Source organism: Oncorhynchus masou, chromosome 10 (assembly GCF_036934945.1).
Source record: "Oncorhynchus masou masou isolate Uvic2021 chromosome 10, UVic_Omas_1.1, whole genome shotgun sequence".
Classification (NCBI taxonomy): domain Eukaryota; kingdom Metazoa; phylum Chordata; class Actinopteri; order Salmoniformes; family Salmonidae; genus Oncorhynchus; species Oncorhynchus masou.
The window spans coordinates 27,363,640-27,384,889 of record NC_088221.1 but is presented as its reverse complement, the minus strand read 5'-3'; the positions used below and the strand labels follow the sequence as shown (position 1 = coordinate 27,384,889).

At 43.5% G+C, this 21,250-nt stretch overlaps 1 protein-coding gene across 1 annotated transcript in view; it reads left to right on the top strand.

Moving 5' to 3' along the window:
* The window catches only part of LOC135547445 (anosmin-1-like), a 59,654-nt gene extending 41,435 nt beyond the window's left edge, over positions 1-18,219 (top strand). Inside the window, exons 5-14 of the mRNA XM_064976471.1 lie at positions 344-528; positions 966-1,095; positions 3,659-3,864; positions 5,660-5,807; positions 6,046-6,189; positions 12,175-12,263; positions 14,991-15,162; positions 15,423-15,640; positions 16,671-16,812; positions 17,053-18,219. Coding sequence (XP_064832543.1) covers positions 344-528; positions 966-1,095; positions 3,659-3,864; positions 5,660-5,807; positions 6,046-6,189; positions 12,175-12,263; positions 14,991-15,162; positions 15,423-15,640; positions 16,671-16,812; positions 17,053-17,111 — 1,493 coding nt within the window. The 3' untranslated portion in view covers positions 17,112-18,219. The remainder of the gene's footprint in view (positions 1-343; positions 529-965; positions 1,096-3,658; positions 3,865-5,659; positions 5,808-6,045; positions 6,190-12,174; positions 12,264-14,990; positions 15,163-15,422; positions 15,641-16,670; positions 16,813-17,052) is intronic.
* Positions 18,220-21,250: the final 3,031 nt, after the last annotated feature.

The following is a 21,250-nucleotide window of genomic DNA, read 5'->3' as shown; positions in this document are numbered from 1 at the left end:
TGGGACCATTCTAGACAATGAGGGCAGATACGCATGTGAACAACAGGTGTAACAAAGTGTTTTTTTCTCAAAGTTGGTGATATTAGTACATTTATAACAGGCTAAACATTACGAGACTTACATTCATTCAAATAAGCCTCACGTAATTCGACACTCTCCTAAACCTCCATACAAAAAAGGACTTATCTAAATCATCTGGCTTCGCCTCTTCCTCTCTGCCTAAAGTCACTCACAGTGATGATGTCATGCCCCATTCTCTCCCTAACTCCGTCTCACAGTGATGATGTCATGCCCCATTCTCTCCCTAACTCCGTCTCACAGTGATGTCAATGACTGTTTTCAGGAGCACCCCTGAAGCCCAGAAAGGAGCTGGTGTTTGTGGAGCAGCCGTCTGGAGGCCTGGTGATCCGTTGGTCCTCTAAGTTCAACATCTCTGTGGAGCCTGTCCTGTATGTGGTGCAGCGCCGCTGGAACTATGGCATCCACCCCAGTGAGGACGACGCCACAGAGTGGGAGACCGTGGCACAGGTAGGGCACCACACCAGGCTCCTTCTCTGACTACCTCAATGCTGCTGGAGGATTGCTCTTTCATTCACATACAGTATATTATAATCAAATCATTTCCTGTTTAGTTATCCTAAATTAATAACATGGTCAGTGCTTTTTAGGAAGATGAAGAATCAGTGATGGATTATTTGGTGGAAAAACCAACCCTAAAACTAAACCATAATATGTTTTACACAAAAGAGAGACATAACAATGTCGGGGTGGTACTCCACAGCTGTGGAAGCACTGCACTCAATCACACTGTCGCACACTGTTGCACATTCCTTAGTTGCAGTGTCTTTGAAAGTTTGGCAAAGAGAAACAGACAGATGACTGATGTGGCAGCAACACTCACACGAGCTGCGACCCTGTGTGACCTTTAACCCCTGTGTGGCTGCTCTCTCCCATCTGTCGCTCAGACTACAGAGGAGCGCATCCAACTGGCCGACATCAGAGCCAGCAGATGGTACCAGTTCAGAGTGGCTGCCGTCAATGTACACGGGACCCGCGGGTTTACTGCCCCCAGCAAGCACTTCCGCTCCTCCAGAGGTAGGCTGTGTCTGGGAGAGTGTGGGGGTTGTGTGTGTGTGTGGCCCCTACTCGGTGTCAGTTCCTGTGTGACACCCTATCCTTACATTTACTACAGTCAAGGGCTATGAACAGGTGGAGACTTTGGGACAATCCATCACAGCCTGATTTGTCTCAGTAACGGCCAATTTCCCCATTTTGTTCATGGACAAATTGTGTTTTTTTGCGTGTTTGTGAGTGTGTCTAACTTTTGCCTGAAATTCAATCCACCCTGCAGTGAGGGGAAACACCCACACAGCAGGAACGTAACATTGTTCCTGTGCTGGAATATTCTGCAAGATTACACCCGTAATGCTCACATTTATTAAAAGCAAATAACAAAATGGTTTTGGCACAGTGTCTTTAAATCTCCATCACACCCATACGTAATCTGTTTCTTTTTCTTTCTCCTGTCTAACAAACTGAACCTTAAAGCAGATTATTAAGCATTCTTCGCCCCTCCGTCCCTAAAGTTGTCCGCTGAGCTAAATGGAAATTGATGCTCACTGATGCCAAACAGAACATAGAAAGTCGTCAGAAACCCCTGTGCGTGCAGAACATGTGCTTTTCTCCATAGCGATGTAGCCACACCTTTGTATGTTTAACTCTTCAAAGGTGGGGCTTTCCCTCTTTACAGCTGTATAAAATGTCATATGTCCAAATTAGTCAGGATATTGCAGGTTTCAACTGCATGTAAGTTATTGTCTGGCTTCCAGGGAGAATGAGGTAAGGTAGGCTGCTCAGTGCTTCAGATCTGTGTTACAGATTAGCATTGTGTTTGATAGTGGGCTGAGACTGTGTTGATGCCTGTACTACTCTGAGTGTTTCTATGTTGAATGACTCTAAACAACCCTTTAGTCTGGATTACAGGTTTATGATTGTAATATTGTGTCTAGATTTCATCTGAGGAAGAGCAGATAGTTTGTTTTGAGGTGTAGAGGCAGAGCTGTGAGCAACGTTCTGCAGTTCAGTTGATTTGTCTCCGGATCTGGCCCTTTGTCTGAGTTCTTGTGGTGTGTTTGCTTTACCAACATGGCTTTGGGTAGAGATTTTGTCTAGCAGGGACCACCTTTGTCTTCGCCTTCAATATGAATAGCTGAGGAAGTAATGAAGGCATTTATTTTTTTACATAGTCTATGACAAGATTGTGGTGCAATATTCACCAGGGAAGCAAAATGAAGTACCTTGCTTCATCCTCATATGTTTTGTGGTAGTGGTAACTGTATGCTGCCTGAATGACCTTCCTTGTCATTTATATTCTAACATGAAGTCCCCTGGGTGTTCTGACAGGCTGCATGACATCACCAGACACCAGGTGGAAACAGGATTGTGCTGCAGGCCTGGAAACTGACCTCCAATCAGACCCACAACACTGATGGATGGATGAGAGCTGTCACATGATGAGCGATTTATTCTGTCATTCCATTGTTATTTACATAGCTCAGCCTGATCATCTGATTGCAATTTCGCACCACCATACTTTGTTTGGGCAATTTGCAAAAAACTCTCTGCTTATTTATATAGCGTGGATAACATTAGCTGATTCACTCAGAAACGATGCGTCCAATTGCACTTTGAAACCACCCCAAATGTGTTTCAGGTGGGAGAAGGAAGAAAGGGGAGATGAGCTAACAGTAACATGGCTGTAGTCTCCATCATTTTCTCAGTAATAGGCCTTTCCCTCTGGTCTGGCGCCTGGCCCTGCCTCTGCCTGGCCCTGCCTCTGCCTGGCCCTGCCTCTGCCTGGCCCTGCCTGGGACCCATGGCCTGACATCCATACAGACTATATGCGGCAGCCGGCAGCAATCCTGGGGCAGACCCCATCTGGCCAGGCTCTTAACAAGCTCTGAAACATCATCTTACATACACACTCGGATGCACACAGACATGCACGCTAGGTAGACTCAAGTTAAGTTGGAATGTGAAAGTGAGCAGCATGTGTTTTGTGACCATTGAGCCGAGCTCTCTGTCCTGTGTAACGCTGTCGTAGACGTGACACCTGTCATAACATTTCTTGACAGATGTCAGTGGTGGACTAATAACTTTACACCATCATACTGGCTGGGCCTCTCATATGGGCCCCTCTTATTCTGGTCTCTCAGCTGCACTGCAAAGCTGTCTTAACTGGTGCAAATGTATCCTGGTTAGACACATTAAACCAAACTTCTGATATGATTTTAAGCAAGGATAAACACATGAATGTGGTTTAAGTGATCGTCCATTTTAATGAATCTCAATATTTTGTTGATTAGTGTTTTTTCATTAGTCTGTGAGTCTCCAGCCACTTTATTAGCACCAAAAAAACATCGCAGCTGTCACTTTTCTGACGGCGCCGTTATTTATGGTCGTTCCCAAATTGTACAAACAAAAACAGCTCTATCATGATCTCTTTCTGTCTTCCATTAAGAAACAATAGTCTTTCTGTGTCTAACATTATCCTCCTCACTTAGTCCCTGAATGAAAGCTTAACAGCTGGAGGGAGAGAGAAGGAGGACTGCTGTGGATTACATGACATTAGAGTACTGTGTTCCTGGTCTCTCTCCAGATCCCGCCGCCCCTCCCAGACCAACCAGCCTGCATGTTACTAACATGACGCTGGGTGCTGAGAGGACGGTGACAGTCCATCTTAACTGGACCCTGCCCTCTGAGCCCGACATTCCCGTCCATCACTACAAAGTCTTCTGGAGCTGGACTGTTCCCGGGAAGTCGCTGGTGCCGTCCAAGAAGAAGAGGAGGAAGACCACCAACGGGGTAAGCATCGGCTCTTCTCTTCCCGTCTGGGTGATGTGTCTGCGGGTTGGGAGGCTAGACACCCGAGGGCCTGGATGGGCTGATTGGATCAGACCCCTAGTCTCTGGGTGATGTGTCTGCGGGTTGGGAGGCTAGACACCCGAGGGCCTGGATGGGCTGATTGGATCAGACCCCTAGTCTCTGGGTGATGTGTCTGCGGGTTGGGAGGCTAGACACCCGAGGGCCTGGATGGGCTGATTGGATCAGACCCCTAGTCTCTGGGTGATGTGTCTGCGGGTTGGGAGGCTAGACACCCGAGGGCCTGGATGGGCTGATTGGATCAGACCCTAGTCTCTGGGTGATGTGTCTGCGGGTTGGGAGGCTAGACACCCGAGGGCCTGGATGGGCTGATTGGATCAGACCCCTAGTCTCTGGGTGATGTGTCTGCGGGTTGGGAGGCTAGACACCCGAGGGCCTGGATGGGCTGATTGGATCAGACCCCTAGTCTCTGGGTGATGTGTCTGCGGGTTGGGAGGCTAGACACCCGAGGGCCTGGATGGGCTGATTGGATCAGACCCCTAGTCTCTGGGTGATGTGTCTGCGGGTTGGGAGGCTAGACACCCGAGGGCCTGGATGGGCTGATTGGATCAGACCCCTAGTCTCTGGGTGATGTGTCTGCGGGTTGGGAGGCTAGACACCCGAGGGCCTGGATGGGCTGATTGGATCAGACCCCTAGTCTCTGGGTGATGTGTCTGCGGGTTGGGAGGCTAGACACCCGAGGGCCTGGATGGGCTGATTGGATCAGACCCATCTCAAGCTCAGCCTCACTCCCCTAGTCTCTGCACTGTAAATAACAACCACAGGCCCCACAATGGAAAAAGATCAGCAACGTAAACCATTTAAATACATAAACTCTTAAAGCAATCGCTCATGCAGCACGGCACACTGCCCTTTTCATTGTTTTATTTCCTCAAACAAATTGAATTACCCTTAAACGCTTGGTTAAGCTTTGAAAGAAAACATAACATATAATGTATTCCTCATTTACGGCTAGATAGTGTCACAGGGATGTGTTCCTTGGATAACTTAACCCATATTTGTCAAGGTTACTGTTATTTAGATTGACTACTGGTAACTGAGAATAAGTCAAGGTCCTTTAGCCCAGTGGTTTCTTATTAATTGAATAACAATTAACAAGCGGTCAAATGAAGTGGTTTAACAAGTGCAATAGTATCAAATGTCTGTTTAGCTTAGCATCACTATGAAGAATAAAGCAGAACGCTATTGTCTAGACAGTCATTCCACTTGTGCTGACTTAGAATCTGGAATTAGTGTTGGTAACCAGATGCAGATGTGGCATGGAGGTGAGAAAGCTGGGAGACACCAGATATCTTTTGATACTTTGGCACCTCAGGGCTTTGAAAGCTACCTGCTGATGGTGGAATATCAAAACAAGCACTGGTCAATAACTGGAGCCTATCAGGCTCATGCTGCTGGAGGAATGCTGAGACCTAAACACACCGTAACGAAGCCCCAGGGGATGGGGATAACACTGCTCCCTCACACGGCGCGTAAAGCCTCAGGCCTAAGACTCTATCTCCTCTCTCTCCATGTTGGTTTAGACCAGCACACATGTTCCCAATAAGGATGGTCCTTATTCCCACAGACCTGGCTTCGACTGGGTTAGCCTGGGCTGGGACTGGAATGGACTAGACTGGGACAGGGATCTGAGTCATCTGGTTTGAGTGATACGGTTGTGGTCTGCCCACATTGTGTTCTGGCTGTGGTTGACGTGGTGTTGTCTCTGGGATTTCAGGCCCAGAGCTGGGTGGATCTGGACGGCCTGCTGACTAACAATAGCTACACAGTGGAGCTGCAGGCAGTCACCTACTGGGGTCAGGTGCGTCTGAAGAGCTCCAAGGCATCACTCCACTTCAGCACCGCTGCCCAGAACAATGACTCTGGTAAGGCATCATGGGACTTCGAGTCTAAACAAGGCTGCACCCATCTGACTTAGTGATAAATAATGACACTGTTTAATAGTTTTTATGAGTTAATTTTACAGTATTTATTAGCATAACTATTGGTACGATAATAGATGTTTAAGCATTCTGTAACCTTCCCATATTAGAGCTTTCAGCTACATTTGGAGATTCTATGAGATTAGCTGGACTAGAAATCTCTTTTCCTTCTCCAACCCAGTGAAACCAGTGTCCAAGAAGGAGGAGGTTATGATGCCTGTTGGCTCCACCCTTGGCAAGCGCCCGGCCGGCCCTCTGGAGGTGGGCACACCCTTCTACCAGGACGGCCAGCTACAGGTCCGCATTTACTGGAAGAACCGAGGGGGTACGTACCATATTATTGTAGCGTGCGTGGGCCTTGGCGCCAACCCTACTGTAATTACCACATCATTCTGCCCTTCATCAGGCATCCTGCATTGGTTTCTCAATGTCGGGAAATGATTGGTTCTCAATTGAGATAAATCTGTAGGAAAAGCTATTGGATATTGTAGATCAGCTAAATGAAACGGGTTGTCTTTGACATGGGCAATAAGAGCACAGGGTGAGTTTAAATCTACTGTGGACCAGGAGGAATGGCGGCCTAGGGTGTTCTGTTAGCTGAAGAATAGTAAAAAGGCAACGAGGGGTTTATTGACAGCTGTAGTAAACCTCTCTGGGATATGTGGGATGGTAGTATCCCACCTCGGCAACAACCAGTGAAATTGCAGGGCGCCAAATTCAAAACAACAGAAATCCCATAATTAAAATTCCTCAAACATACAAGTATTTTACACTGTTTTAAAACTAAACTTGTTGTAAATCCGGACACAGTGTCCGATTTCTCAAAAGGCTTTACTACGAAAGCACACCAAACCATTATATTAGGTCAGCACTCAGTCACAGAAAAACAGCCATTTTTCCCGCCAAAGAAAAAATGATGATCTTCATCAGATGACACTCCTAGGACTTCATGTTACACAATACATGTATGTTTTGTTCGATAAAGTTCATATTTAACATCCGGTGATTTTGCAGAGAGCCACATCAATTTACAGAAATACTCATAATAAACAGTGATGATGTTATGCATGGAATTTTAGATCCACTTCTCCTTAATGCAACCGCTGTGTCAGATTTCAAAAGAACTTTACGGAAAAAGCAAACCATGCAATAATCTGAGTATGGCGCTCAGACACAAAAACAAGCCATGCCGATATCCGCCATGTTGTGGAGTCAACAGAAGTCAGAAATAGCATTATAAATATTCACTTACCTTTGATCTTCATCAGAATGCACTCCCAGGAAACCCAGTTCCACAATAAATGTTTGTTTTGTTCGATAAAGTCCATAATTTATGTCCAAATACATATTTTTGTTTGCGCGTTTAGTACACAAATCCAAACTCAAGGGTGCCAGGCAAGTCCAGGCGAAAGTTCAGATAAAGTCATATTACAGTTCATAGAAACATGTCAAACGAAGTATAGAATCAATCTTTAGGCTGTTTTTATCATAAATCTTCAATAATGTTTCAACTGGAGAATTCCTTTGTCTGTAGAAATGCAATGGAACGCAGCTAACTCTCACGGGAGAGCGTGAGACTGAGCTCATGGCACTCTGCCAGACACCTGACTCAATCAGCTCTCCTTCACAGTAGAAGCCTCAAACAAGGTTCTAAACACTGTTGACATCTAGTGGAAGCCTTAGGAAGTGCAATATGACCCCATAGACACTGTATATTCAATAGGCAAATGACTTGAAAAAGTACAAACCTCAGATTTCCCACTGCCTGGTTGGATGTTTTTGCAGGCCATATGAGTTATGTTATACTCATAGACATCATTCAAACAGTTTTAGAAACTTCAGAGTGTTTTCTATCCAAATCTACTAATTATATGCATATTCTAGCTTTTAGGCCTGAGTAGCAGGTCGTTTACTCTGGGCACCTTTTTGTCCAAGCTACTCAATACTGCCCCCAGTCCCAAATAAATTAATATGAGCCCTCTCTCATATATTAGTGTTGAAACCTTACATTTTGTTTTACAAGACCTGACGTCATCTTCCAGAAACACACGGACGACATGTAAGAGTTAAAACATTCACAACTCCTTAGACCCCGTTCCCCAGCCCCTACGAAAATATGGAAACCTTGAAAGACGTGCTCCAAAGGTAAGCCAGTCAAGTCCCATTCACTGGACTATGTTATGTTGCTAATATACACTACCATTCAAAAGTTTGGGGTCACATAGAAATGTCCTTGTTTTTGAAAGAAAAGCTCATTTTTTTGTCCATTAACTCCTTGACGCACCCATCCCGTTAGCGGGATAATTTTCATCAACACCCGCTGAATTGCAGCGCGCCCGAATTAAATTACTAAAAATGTGTGTATTTCATGAAATCACAAGTGCAATATAGCAAAACACAGCTTAGCTTGTTGTTAATCCACCTGGCATGTCAGATTTCAATACAGCTTTTCGGCAAAAGCATAACAAGCATCTATGTAAGAACAGCTCTCTCAGTAGACAAAATATTACAAACACTAGCAGCCAAGTAGATTGGTCACGAAAGTCAGAAAAGCAATAAATTAAATTGCTTACCTTTTGATCTTCGGATGTTTGCACTCACGAGACTCCCAGTTACACAATAAATGTTCCTTTTGTTCCATAAAGATTATTTTAATATCCAAAATGCCTCCATTTGTTTGGCGTGTTATGTTCAGATATCCACAGGCTCGAGAGGTCAAGACATCGCAGACGAAAATTCCAAATAGTATCCGTAATGTGCACAGAAACATGTCAAACGTTTTTTTTATGATCAATCCTCAGGTTGTTTTTAAAATATGTAATCGATAATCTATCAACCGGAACTGTAGCTTTTTCAATACGAGAGGGAGAGACAATAGCTGCCCCACTCTGTTGCGCAAGCAAAACTCTGCAAACACCCAGCTATCCACTGACGTGATGTGATCTTTCTCACTCATTTTTCAAAAAAAAGCCTGAAACTATGTCTAAAGACTGTTGACAACTTGAGGAAACCATAGGAAAAAGAATCTGGTTGATATCCCTTTAAATGGAGGAAAGGCATCCAATGGAACAGAGAGCTTTCAGGAAAAACAGCACTTGTTGAATTTTCCTCAGGTTTTCGCCTGCAATATCAGTTCTGTTATACGCACAGACAATATTTTGACAGTTTTGGAAACTTTAGAATGTTTTCTATCCTAATCTGACAATTATATGCATATTCTAGTTTCTGGGCATGAGAAATAGGCAGTTTCAAATGGATACGTTTTTTTTTAGACAAAAACGAAAATCCTGCCCCCTACACTCAAGAAGTTAACATAACATCAAATTGATCAGAAATACAGTGTAGACATTGTTAATGTTGTAAATGACTATTGTACCTGTAAACGGTAGATTATTTTATGGAAAATCTACATAGGCGTACAGAGGCCCATTATCAGCAACCATCACTCCTGTGTTCCAATGGCACATTGTGTTAGTTATTCATTTTAAAAGGCTAGAGGGCCAGCATCCTGGAGTCACCGCTTCACTGTTGACATTGAGACTTGTGTTTTGAGGGTACTATTTAATGAAGCTACCAGTTGAGGACTTGCGAGGTGTCTTTTTTTCAAACTAGACACTCTAATGTTCTTGTCCTCTTGCTCAGTTGTGCACCGGGGCCTCCCATTCCTCTTTCTATTCTGGCTAGAGACACTGTTCTGTGAAGGGAGTAGTACACGGTGTTGTACGAGATCTTCAGTGTCTTAGTAATTTCTCGCATGGAATAGCATTAATTTCTCAAATTAAGAATAGACTGATGAGTTTCAGACAAAAGTTATTTGTTTCTAGCCATTTTGAGACACATGCTGATTCTCCAGATACCCAACTTGTCTAAAGATGTACAGTTTTATTGCTTCTTTAATCACAACAAGTTTTCAGCTGTGGTAACAAAGTTACAAAAGAGTTTTCTAATGATCAATTAGCCTTTTTAAAATGCTAAACTTGGATTAGCTAACATAACGTGCCGTTGGAACACAGGAGTGATGGTTTCTGATAATAGGCCTCTGTACACCGATGTAGATTTTCCATAGAAAAACTGCCGTTTCCAGCTACAATAGTAATTTACAACATTAACAATGTCTACACTGTATTTCTGATTAATTTGATGTTATTTTAATGGATGAAAAATGTGCTTTTTTTAAAAAAACAAGGACATTTCTAAGTGACCCCAAGCTTTTGATCGGTAGTGTATGTCATCGCCCAAGCCAAACTCCACAGAGTGGAGGCAGGAATGCCCAGGCTGGCCTGGCTGTGGAGAGGAGAGGCCCAGTGGTGCTTCTGATGGAGAAGCCATCTGCTGAGTCACAGAGAGAGAAAGAGACCATGAAGAGACGGAAGTCTTCCTGGTCCAGAGTGATTAGCAGGGCTGGCCCGGGCTCCGGAGGCTGAGTGATTGTGACTGGGTCGGCTAAGCTTTCAGTCCCCGAGTGTTGTGGAGTTAGTTCTGGGCTCGCTCCATGGCCTAGCCTGGGGGGATGACTACACTACGCTACGCTGCAAGCAGTCCTAGTCTGTGAGGGTGATGGTGTGGCACAGACTCAGCCTCTAACTGGGCTGATGATGGATGCCTCTGGGTCTGACCACCCGGGTTATACTGGAAGAAGGAGAGGAGAGGGAGAGAAACCTGGTCCCTGATAGCCTAGGATCAGGTTTCTCTTCATCAGACTGTGTTCAGAACTTCAGACTGAGGGACAGATTAACTCAACACTGCTGATTACTGCACTCGCTCATTCTGAGGCAGCTCAACATTGGGACACATCTGGTCAAGTAGGAATGTCTATCTGTACTGTTTCATAACACATAGGTTTATAAAGGACTGTCTCAGAGGGTGAGACAGACAGACAGACAGACAGACAGACAGACAGACAGACAGACAGACAGACAGACAGACAGACAGACAGACAGACAGACAGACAGACAGACAGTCAGTCAGTCAGTCAGTCAGTAGACTTCTGAGGCGAGCTCTGCCGCGCTGCTCTATACCTGATTTTAATGTTCCTTCCCTTTTTTTACGTACCTCTTCTTCTCTGTCAGCTCAGCTACGCATATCTTGTTTATTTTCCCCTAATTTCCCGCTTCCCCTTAATTCCTCTCTTCTGCTTCCAAACTGCTGGGAGGCTGAGCACACCAGATCCGTGTCGAAACCTTCAAAGGCCTCCTTTTATCTCCCGACCGCAATCCAGTCCCCTGCCAAGGGCTAACACAGCGTAACTCAATTATTAATCGGAGAAGTATAATTTCACATCTGAACGCACACAGCCAGATGAATAATAATTCCTGTCAAATATCAGGGGGCAATGGGAGCATAAAACAGCGCTGATTAGGCAATGAGGGTCTACGGTTTAGTAATGAAGCGAACTGGGGCTGGGACCCGGTGTTTGAGACTGGCGCTGCTTCACCATTGCTGAGGGTAGGCCTTTAAACATGGCCACGTTCCGCTGATGAGATCATTCAACACAACATTTAGGAGAAATATTTGAATGTACGTATTTAGTCGTTCAAACTCTTTTTATTTCTTTTATTATGTTGACATTAATGTCACGTTGAAATGAGTCACAGTAGGAAATGTAACAATCATGTTTTAATGCGTTTCACCAGCCTAGTGTATCAGCAGCATCTGTTAATGCCTGATAATGTCATGTCTTGTTATGTCTGTTCCTGTCCTTTCTCTTCATTCTCTCTCTCTGCTGGTCTTTTTAGGTTACCTTCTCTGTCTCTCATTCCTCAGCTGTTCTACATCTGCCCTAACTAGCTCTTTCACTCTTCCCCACCTGTTCTCTCTTCCCCCTCTGATTAGGTCTCTATTTCTCTCTCTGTTCCTGCTACTTTCAGTGTCTGATTCTTGTTTGTGTTTTTTGATGCCAGAAGCAAGCTGTCGTCTCGTTTGCTTCCACCTTGTCCTGTCCTGTCGGAGTCTGCCTGGCAGGAGCATCCTGCACTATACTAACGTTCTTTTTGTTCCGCTGACAACGTTGGAAGAGGATTTATGCCATTCCTGTATTTTCATTAAAGAACTCTGTTTTCTGTTAAAACCGCTTTTGGGTCTTCACTCAAGTTCATAACAGATAAGATCAGACGGATGGTGGGACACTAATAGAGAGTACTCAGACAGTCTGACTGGGTGTTATTGTAAGATAATGTATTATACAATAAGATCATTTTACCCAACAAGCAAGTATCATGTCTGATATTGTCTTTGTCATCGGGTCCTTTGTTGTTTTTGCACCAGGTCATTGAATACTCTCATCTCTCTCTTCTTCCTCCTCTCCTCCCAGATCCTTTGGTGAGTCGTTACCATGTCCAGTGGATGCCTGAGTACTGCAGTCACAACGAGACGAGAGGACCAGAGAAGTCAGTCACACAGGTCTGTCTCATATCCCAAATCATCCTTCTATCAAAGTACAGTCATTGCGCCAAGTGTGTGTGTGGCTGTGTCTTGTTCAAAACATGAAGCAGATTTCATTTCTTCATGAAAGCAGCTCTAGTGTCGGAACCAAACAGAATGTTGTCATTCAGAGTCACATGTATTTATTTTCCAATATATATTTGACGTGCAGAAGGTTTTTAAAGGACCATAGAGTTTGGTCTGCTTTGTGTTTTCATTTTTGTCAAGGAAAAAAAATAGCGATGCTGGTATCGTCACCCCCTACATCTCAGTGGTATGCAAAGCGCCCGCCAGCCTTTTGTCTGGCACTAAGAAAAGACATCTAGTGTAAAGAAAAGGGCCCCACTCAGCGCCTCAGTCCTGCTGTGCAGCTTTGCAGCGGGTAAATCAGCGACTGTTTTGATTATGACTCAGTCGGTGTGGTCAAACATGGTGCACTGCCCAAACATGGTGCGCTGTACTAAAACAATGTTTTCGGGAATGATGGACCATGCACCCCCAGCATGAGCACATTGGGTGCAGGGGCTGGGTGTGTGTATGTGTGTGTGGGGGTGGGGGGTGGGGGGTGGGGTGCGCTGTTTGAACTCAGCGCTGTTCCAGGATGGCATAGCCTGGCAAGCAACACATTCTTCAGGGAGCCCTTTTCTGGTTGCTAGGAAATACACATCCTTTTTCTATAGATCCCTGGGAAGGATTCCAGCACAGCGCTGTCCTTGTCTCTTGTGTGTGAACATGGCGCCTTGGTTCGTTTTTTAATCAGGGCTGTTGCATATCAGAGAAAACACTCGCCCTCTGAGTTCACGACTATTAGTGTAGAATGTCGTTATTACAAATGGAAGATTTAATTCCAGTGAGCCACTAAGAGAGGCACATCCAATCCTTAAAAGTTGTCTCTTTGCTGTTATACAGACCATCAATTTTTGGTGGATTGACAATGGAACCCTGTTTAAAGTATCCTCCTTTTTAAATTAAGCCATACAGAGTTGGCTACAATTCAAATGTTATCTTCCAGAAGAGGCAGAACATTTATTACAGCAAATAATATGGCTAAACTTCACTGTACTGATAGAGGGTAAGCCCATGTTTTTCAAGATAATGTATAGTATAAGGTGTCATGTTTATGATGTACTTTGGAAACAACTTTGTTAAAATTGTCATACAAGCAGTTAATCAAGGTGTATGGAGATGTATGCTCAATACAAAATGATTACAACTCATTGCAGTTCTGTCACAAAATGGAAGAGGAAATTACTTACTTAGTTTGTCTGCCAAAAACTTTAAATCATAAATGGCTTAAAATGACCCATGTAAAATGTGTCAGTTTCACTTACGGTCAAGAACTATGCCACATAAAATTCAAAATGGTTGGGCACAGATTTACGATGTCCCAATAACATGGCATCGGGTTTATGAATTGATATACAAAACAACAATTGACACATCAATCCTTTCTTTTCAATTTAAGCTATTATATTAAAATTATTGCTACAAAAAGAGTCAGTCAGCCTTGTGCAGACTCGTCAGCTTGTGCAGACTCGTCAGCCTTGTGCAGACTCGTCAGCCTTGTGCAGACTCGTCAGCCTTGTGCAGACTCGTCAGCCTTGTGCAGACTCGTCAGCCTTGTGCAGACTATGCCACGGGGAAACCGAAGCAATAGAACATATCTTTTGGTACTGTCCATCGGTGGCTTGTTTTTGGAGTCGGGTCCAGGAATGATTGTTATGTCAATATCAGAGCGCGGTTGGACCACAGTCAGTCAATAGGAAATATCATTGTGCTCTTGGGTAAAATGTTTATTTTGGGGAAAATGTGGACTGAAATGTTGCAGATGGAGAGTTTGAAGTCCCTCGTGAGACACCGTGGTAGAATGAAGTTATGTATTGCGAGAGGAAATGGTAGAATGATGATTTAATGAGAAAGATGGGTTGATCTGTGTCTATCTGAAGGTTGGAATGAATGAGTGTGGGAATAAATACATACACACATGCACAGTATCATGTTTGAGGTCCTCCAATCAGGTGTGAGGGTGGGGATGGGATTATTGTATGTTTTGCATTTAGTTAATTCTGTTTTTTTGTTTTGGTTTCACACTGAGCAGTGTGTGTGCTGGTCATGGTGGTTGTGTATGCTCGCTTCCATGCCCTCGCGGGCGTTGGGCGGGGCTTGATCCTTCCCGCCATTGGAAAATCCCTTCGGGGCGAGGGCTTTGCCCTGCTGGCGTCTGGGGACGAGCTCACCCAATGAACAGACTGATGGGAGCGGCCATTCATATTATTTGTATGGTTGTTTTTATTTGAAGAAATCATAATAAAAAAGATCAGCCACTCACACAGCCACTGTTTTCTGGAAGAAATGTCTGAAGTAATTAATTTAACATGTCATTTTCATTTCAAATGAACCCAAAATGCATTCTTGGCCTTCTCGTCTTTATCAGATACCTCCTTTTTATATTTGTGTTACACTTGGAACCCATCAAAATAATCTAATATTTTTTTCATTGTAGTTTGAATGGAGGACTAGTGGGTTAACCCCTAACATGTGAATGTTCAAAGTGGTTCAGTAATGTGGGCCATGTTCCAGGGCATAGGGAGGGAACCTGATCCTCTCTTGGCTCCATGTATTTAATTATCTGTGGTGGTTCCCTGGGACGTGACCTGGGTGATATCATGTCAGGGCTCTGAACGTTTAATGCGTCTCTTGGCTCAGGAGAACTACATCAACCTCCCGGGCCTGCTCTTCTCCTGCAAGTACAAAGTGACTGTTCACATGCTCAAGTCCAAGAGGCGCGCCAAGGACGAGAGCACCACCTTCCTCACCCCGTCCTGCACCACCATCAGGAGCAAGAGCCACAAACACATCCCCTGTCCTGGGGAGGAAGGTGAGTCAGCTGCCCAGTACAACCAAGTCATGTTATGTTCATAGTCTTATTATCATGTTGCATTATGTGCCCGACTCCAAGACTCTCCACACGGTTGTTGAAAGAGGCTGCTTCTTCTCTTGTTATAGTAGATTTTTGCCTTATTTATTTACTATGACTTATTTCTTCCCAGCCTAGCACATACAGTTTACATTATGCCAAGAATACATGTCCATCAGACGAGTGTTTTTCAACATAGTTATTCCGATCTCTCTCTGCAGCTCCACTTCCCAAAGTGTTGGCTAAGTCGGAGAATCTGACAGCGTCCTTCTCCATCCACGAGGGAAACATCACAGGCAGCTTTCTGTGGCGGGTGTCACAGGTCCTGGCCCATCAACGAATCACAGGCTTCCAGGTCACCTGGGCTGAGGTCACCACTGAGAGCCGACAAAACAGCCTGCCCAACAGCATCATCTCCCAGTCCCAGATCCTGCCTCCAGTAAGTCTATTCAACTCCGTTATATTCAAATAACTATTGTAGTGAAAATTCTTGTATGGAAAGTTACATGCAGTCACTCACTTTAGAATTGGTTATACCAGGAAGTGGCTGTTGTAATTTATTTGCTTTTGCTGTAGGTCACAAAATTTTAAGGAAAATGGTATCAAGAATATATTGTACTTTTCCCAGGACACTGCCCTCTGTGTGCTGAAAAAATAAGTGTGATCTTCAGCATTGCATTATACAATGCCTGCCAGGAGTGGAGGTGTTTTAAGGATACACTGCATTGCCCTCTTTACATGAAGAACTAGATAAGCTGTGCTGTGCAATCATACACAGAGATCTGAGGGAGGGATCCCGTTAGAAGTTCTCCTCCTCCTATGTTTCATCTACCTTCCCTGCTTCCTCTTTCATCCTGTAAGAGCGCGCTGAAAAACCCTCTGTTTGACATAATCTACTCGATCAACAACACGTTCCGCCTGTCTGCGCCACCCAGTGAGCCGCTCGCAGCTCTAAAAAAATAAAAACACTCATCACTACACTCAGTTTATCAGGAGAAGTGTTTATTTACCTCTGTGGCTGAATAGAGAGCAGATGGTGTATGGGATGTAGCCCAGGTTTACCTAAACAGACAATTCAACATCTTAACAACAGAACGGACAAAAACTCTAGACTTCTATGGGGAAAAAGTTATGCAGGTACCAGAAAGTTATACTAGCCCTGAAGTCCAACCAAGATTAATGCTTTAAACAACAGTCTGTCTGTGAGAAAGGTATTCAGCCAGTCTTGGAGGACAATTTATTTGCTGCTCAAATCCTTTACAGTTGTAGAAAATGTTTCACAAAAGAAAATGGAAGCTGATAGAAAATGTTATTAGTGTGAGTTCTTGACCCCAAAAAGTAGATCAGCTTTGATTTATCCTTGGTGTCTGAATGCTTCTTACATACAACATTTGGTATGTCAAATAATGTTTTCTACAGTGGCACCAAAGATGGTTAATGGTCTTCTGTTGTGCTGTTAACCCTTTCAGGACCATAGTCTGCTGGTGGTGTCTAACCTGCGGCCAGCCACGTACTACAGACTGGAGGTCCAGGTGATGACGTCAGGAGGTGAGGGTCCTGCCACCATTAAGACCTTCCAGACCCCCAGTGTGTTACCAGTCCTTCAACACCGTAAGTACCAACTCACTGACCACTGACTGTTGCTCTCCTGTAGTCAGCCACATGACTGTGTCCAGCTAGATTTAAACAGAGATACCATAGCTCATTTGAGAAAATCTGTGATTTTTTTTCAGTGACATCTTCATCAATGACCAGTATATTTCTTGCACGACCACACGTTACTCTATTTTGATCATTATTCTGCAGTACCATTAGGAACTGAAATTGACATGTATTTGTGTTGTGTTGTAGGACCCAGACTCAGGCAGCACCACCCACATCACCAGAAGTCCTCAGCGGAGAGACATTGAGACCCCTGACCCATCAGACCCAGTGCGACAGGAACCAATGTCTCTCAGCACCTTCACCCAGGGAGGGAATACAGTGTGGAACCAAACAGCAACACAGCAGACCATGAAATCTGACCCCAACCTATGTGAAATGGGTTCACCTTCAGGCTGCACAGCAAATGCTTTCCCCTCAGACCTTCCTGATTCCATCCACTGACTGGACTCTCCATACGGTTAGATGCATACTGATATGTAGGACTCTTTTCTTTAGGACTGGCTGGTTCATTCTCCTGTTATTTATGGGACACTAAGACTAAGTTGGTTTAGGAATTCTCAAACTGTTTGTTCCAATAGAAACAATAACAAAGCAACAGTATTTTATCAATTCCAATTGTATATCTTTGTATATCTAGAACTCAAAGATTGTTAGATTATAAAAGGACAAGAAAAAAGTCAATCACATTTTGTTTGAATATCATGGTAACTAAACTGAAGACACGTTAATAACAGTGGCGAGAACGGCATACAATTGTAAAACACAATCATGTATTCATTGAGAAAGGCGCGTGTTCACCTATTTATTTTGTTTTACCAAGTAAAAAGATGTCGCTTAGGCATACCCTATGTAGTGATGAATAATGTAACTAAAACCAGTGTAGTTTAACCCAGAATATTTCTCATAGTATGTTGCATGTAGAACATTTGAATTTAAAACTGTAAATAAATTACAAGCTTCAAATGGAATGCTTGTAATGGTTTTGCATGTCAAACGTTAGTGTTCTGTAGGCATGAACAGGTCTGTTACCTCTTGGATATGTTAGCAATGTTTCATTAACAGATACTTATATGGGGGATAATATATCATGTTTATTAATGAAATTATACCTTTTATGTGGAAATTATGGAATTTTATGTTCTTGACTGTAGAAATATTTGTTGTGGAACAGTCAGTGAATGTCTATTTATTTGTGTGTGTGTTGTGTTTTTAGTCTAGTGTTTTTGAACCGGCAAAACATCTTGTAAAGACATTTTGTAAAAATGGAATTGTAAATATAGTCTCATGTTACATGTTATTTTTCCATGGTAGAAACTGTACAAACTGGTAAGTAATAAAATAATCCTTAACCTATTCCTTATGCTTTATCCTCTTAATTGAAATTGCTGTGAGGAGTCAATATGAAATAGTGTATATTGTCTAAACATTGGACTATTTGGCAGATACTGGTGCTTATGTTGGCTGTGTAGTCCATAACGCCAGACTCCAACAAAGCATATTCACTAATCTCCCCAGAAGCTTGAGACATACAGTCCAAATAAACAGGTCATTCAGAGCTTACCAGCAAGCCATGGCTGGAGTTGGGTGCCCTGGACATAATACTCTCCTTTTAGACTACAGTATTGTGCCCTGCCAGTTGCGTAAAGTGTGCTGTTTTTATTCAAACAGCTTTAAATCCTTTTTGTCTCAATCCCTTCTATTTTTCAATATGCTGTGGAATGTTGACATTTTTGTGATTACTTAAATTCTTATGGTATGAAAGAGAATACAGTAAACTGTGTGAAATCGACTAAAATTAGCATAGGCCAGAGGTTTGTGGTGTTTTCCTTGCGTTTGGATATGAATCATACCTCACAGATGCTAGTGCTACTTAATGGTTATTTGTTGGCTGTGACGAGTCAGTCAGCTGTCTGCGGCTGACTCATACCTCTACGCTTGTGGTGCCAGTAACACCCATACAACACCCATCAGCGCTGGCCAAGTGTGTTGCCTGATGGAGTTTTTACATAGTCTGGACATCCTGACATTTGGTTTGGACGACCCAGCATGTTACACTTGGTTAGCCCTTATGTCCCTTGTAATGTCTACAGTGCTGTTTTAGACCTCATTCTGGTTTGCTTTTCATATACACAACTGACAGACAGCCAATTTACTGTAGCTCTCCCACAAACCGCTAAGTGTTCTCTGCATATGGGTTTTATACAATGGTATGGTCTCAAGCTATTATTACTGTTTATTAATGCAATATCATGAATCTGTGAAAAGTATGATAATTGCACTGTTTTGTGGTATATCAAGATTCATGTTCAAGATTATTGGATTAGTGTACTGTAAATTGCCAAGTCTTCAATCCCAGTTGCCATGTGCGCGTGTATGCTTTTCCGTGTGTGCGCGCACTGTGCTTGAACAACTTTCTCTGTGACAACCGAGACCCTAGAAGTCTAGACTGTAGACGATTGGCTGCTGGGCCTCTAAGGACGTCCACATTTCCAAGTGGTCAAGAACCAGCCCTGTCTTTCCACAGTTGGCAGCTAGGTAATTATTCAGAAACCTGCTTTTTCCCCACTCAGGCCCTCTCCTCTCCAGTCAGTCAGAGGCTGTCTTTGGATGTGGATGAGACTAAGGAAGTGGCAGGCCACTCTTCTCTCAGGATGTTGTTTATGTACAGTTCTATAATGTCACAATAGATTAGTTCATCTCAGTCCATGCACACTAATCCTCCCCTGTGCTGCTCGGTGCTCCAGGACCATGGCCAGTGTTTTGCCAAGGCCTCCTTTCTCTGTGAGCCCAGCTTCTCTCCCTTTCAGCCTGTCACAGTCCTCTCTACACACACACACCAAATACCACAGCCCTCAAGTGTGAAAATGTTAAAACAAAGGCCTCCATCCTCCTTTGAGCCACGCTGCACTAAGTCCAAGTCTCTGAGGACATAAAAGGAAAGAAAAACTGCAACTAAATAAAAGGCTCGTTGTCGGGCACAAAAGCTTGTCTCGGACTCTACAAGCCCAGATAGTGTTTATTCATTTTGCATGACATTACAAGCTCATTGTTCTAGGATAGGGGATATTGTTCTCCAATTGAAACATATTTTGGTAAACCATTATTGTCCTTCAGGCCCTCAAATAATCACGATCAGTCAAATATTTACCCTTCTGTTCGATGACATTTGTCTTTTTGATTAAATGGGGTATGTAAAACACTAACTCCTTTCAGTTGACAGCAACAACGATTGTCTGTGTTTCCCACACATCTCCTCTGACCCCTCAGCACCCGTTCTGCAGATTAGCATTGCACTGAGCCATGCTTCGCCATTTATCAAACCTTGCACGCTAGTTCTGTCTCCCCCTTTCACTTACAATAGACTCGCCACGTCCTAACGCAAGCACACACCCTACTGCCCAAACAATATCAGCCGTACCTCACAAGGAATCAATGGATTTCAGATGGTTTTCATGCCCTGCAGTGTTGGGGTTGGGGCCCTCCTAATATAGTATTTACACTTCATTAGGCAAACTTATGGACATCTCGCTAAACAGTCATTTCCCATTCATTGTCATTCGTGAGGTTACCAGTTATGATGGGTAACCTTAATGATTTGAATGCTCACCCGTTTATTCCCATGTGAGTTCCAGGTCAGTTCCATTGCCATTGATGGAGTATGATATTCTTTTTAGATCACAACCACCTGGAACTATTCTATTTCCATTGGGAGTTATATGAATGGTTGGACTGGAATACATTGTCTATGAGATTGATGCAAGGTAACTTGAATGTTATTTTTCAATTAGAGCAGGCAATGTTGCTGTAATGTTGTGTGCTGGTGCAAACTCTGACCTTGCCCAGGGCTGTGGGGTGTTACTAGTTATACTCTGGTTGAGCAGGACCAGGCTGGGGAGGTGCAGATGAAAGACCTCTGTCAGGCCGGGAGGATGTTCAGCCATAATCTAATGAAGGCCAGAACATGTATGGACGTATGTAGACCTGCATGGCACACATTATACAACTATACGACACATACAAAATAATATTTCTGAGGGGAGGATTAGCACATATACTAAGAGTACTACTTGGGCTTAGGAAGTAACTTTACAAATGTATTGTGGTCATGCCGGATTCCATGACTTTCCAATTTCAAGAGTTTTCATTTCTGTAAGGCACACTTTCAATGCAGACACACACAGAACATAACTCTGTTATGCACAGAATAGTGTATGGATTCTCAAGGACCCATAAAGTGACAAAAATAATATTAATATGTCTTTCTGAATTCCCTTTATTTGGATAGCTCTATATTCAGAACTCTGCACACTTGTGGAGAAGGGTAGAGGTTTTTATTGAGCCTATATTTGACATGAATTTCAAATGACAAAAAGTAGTCATTGTT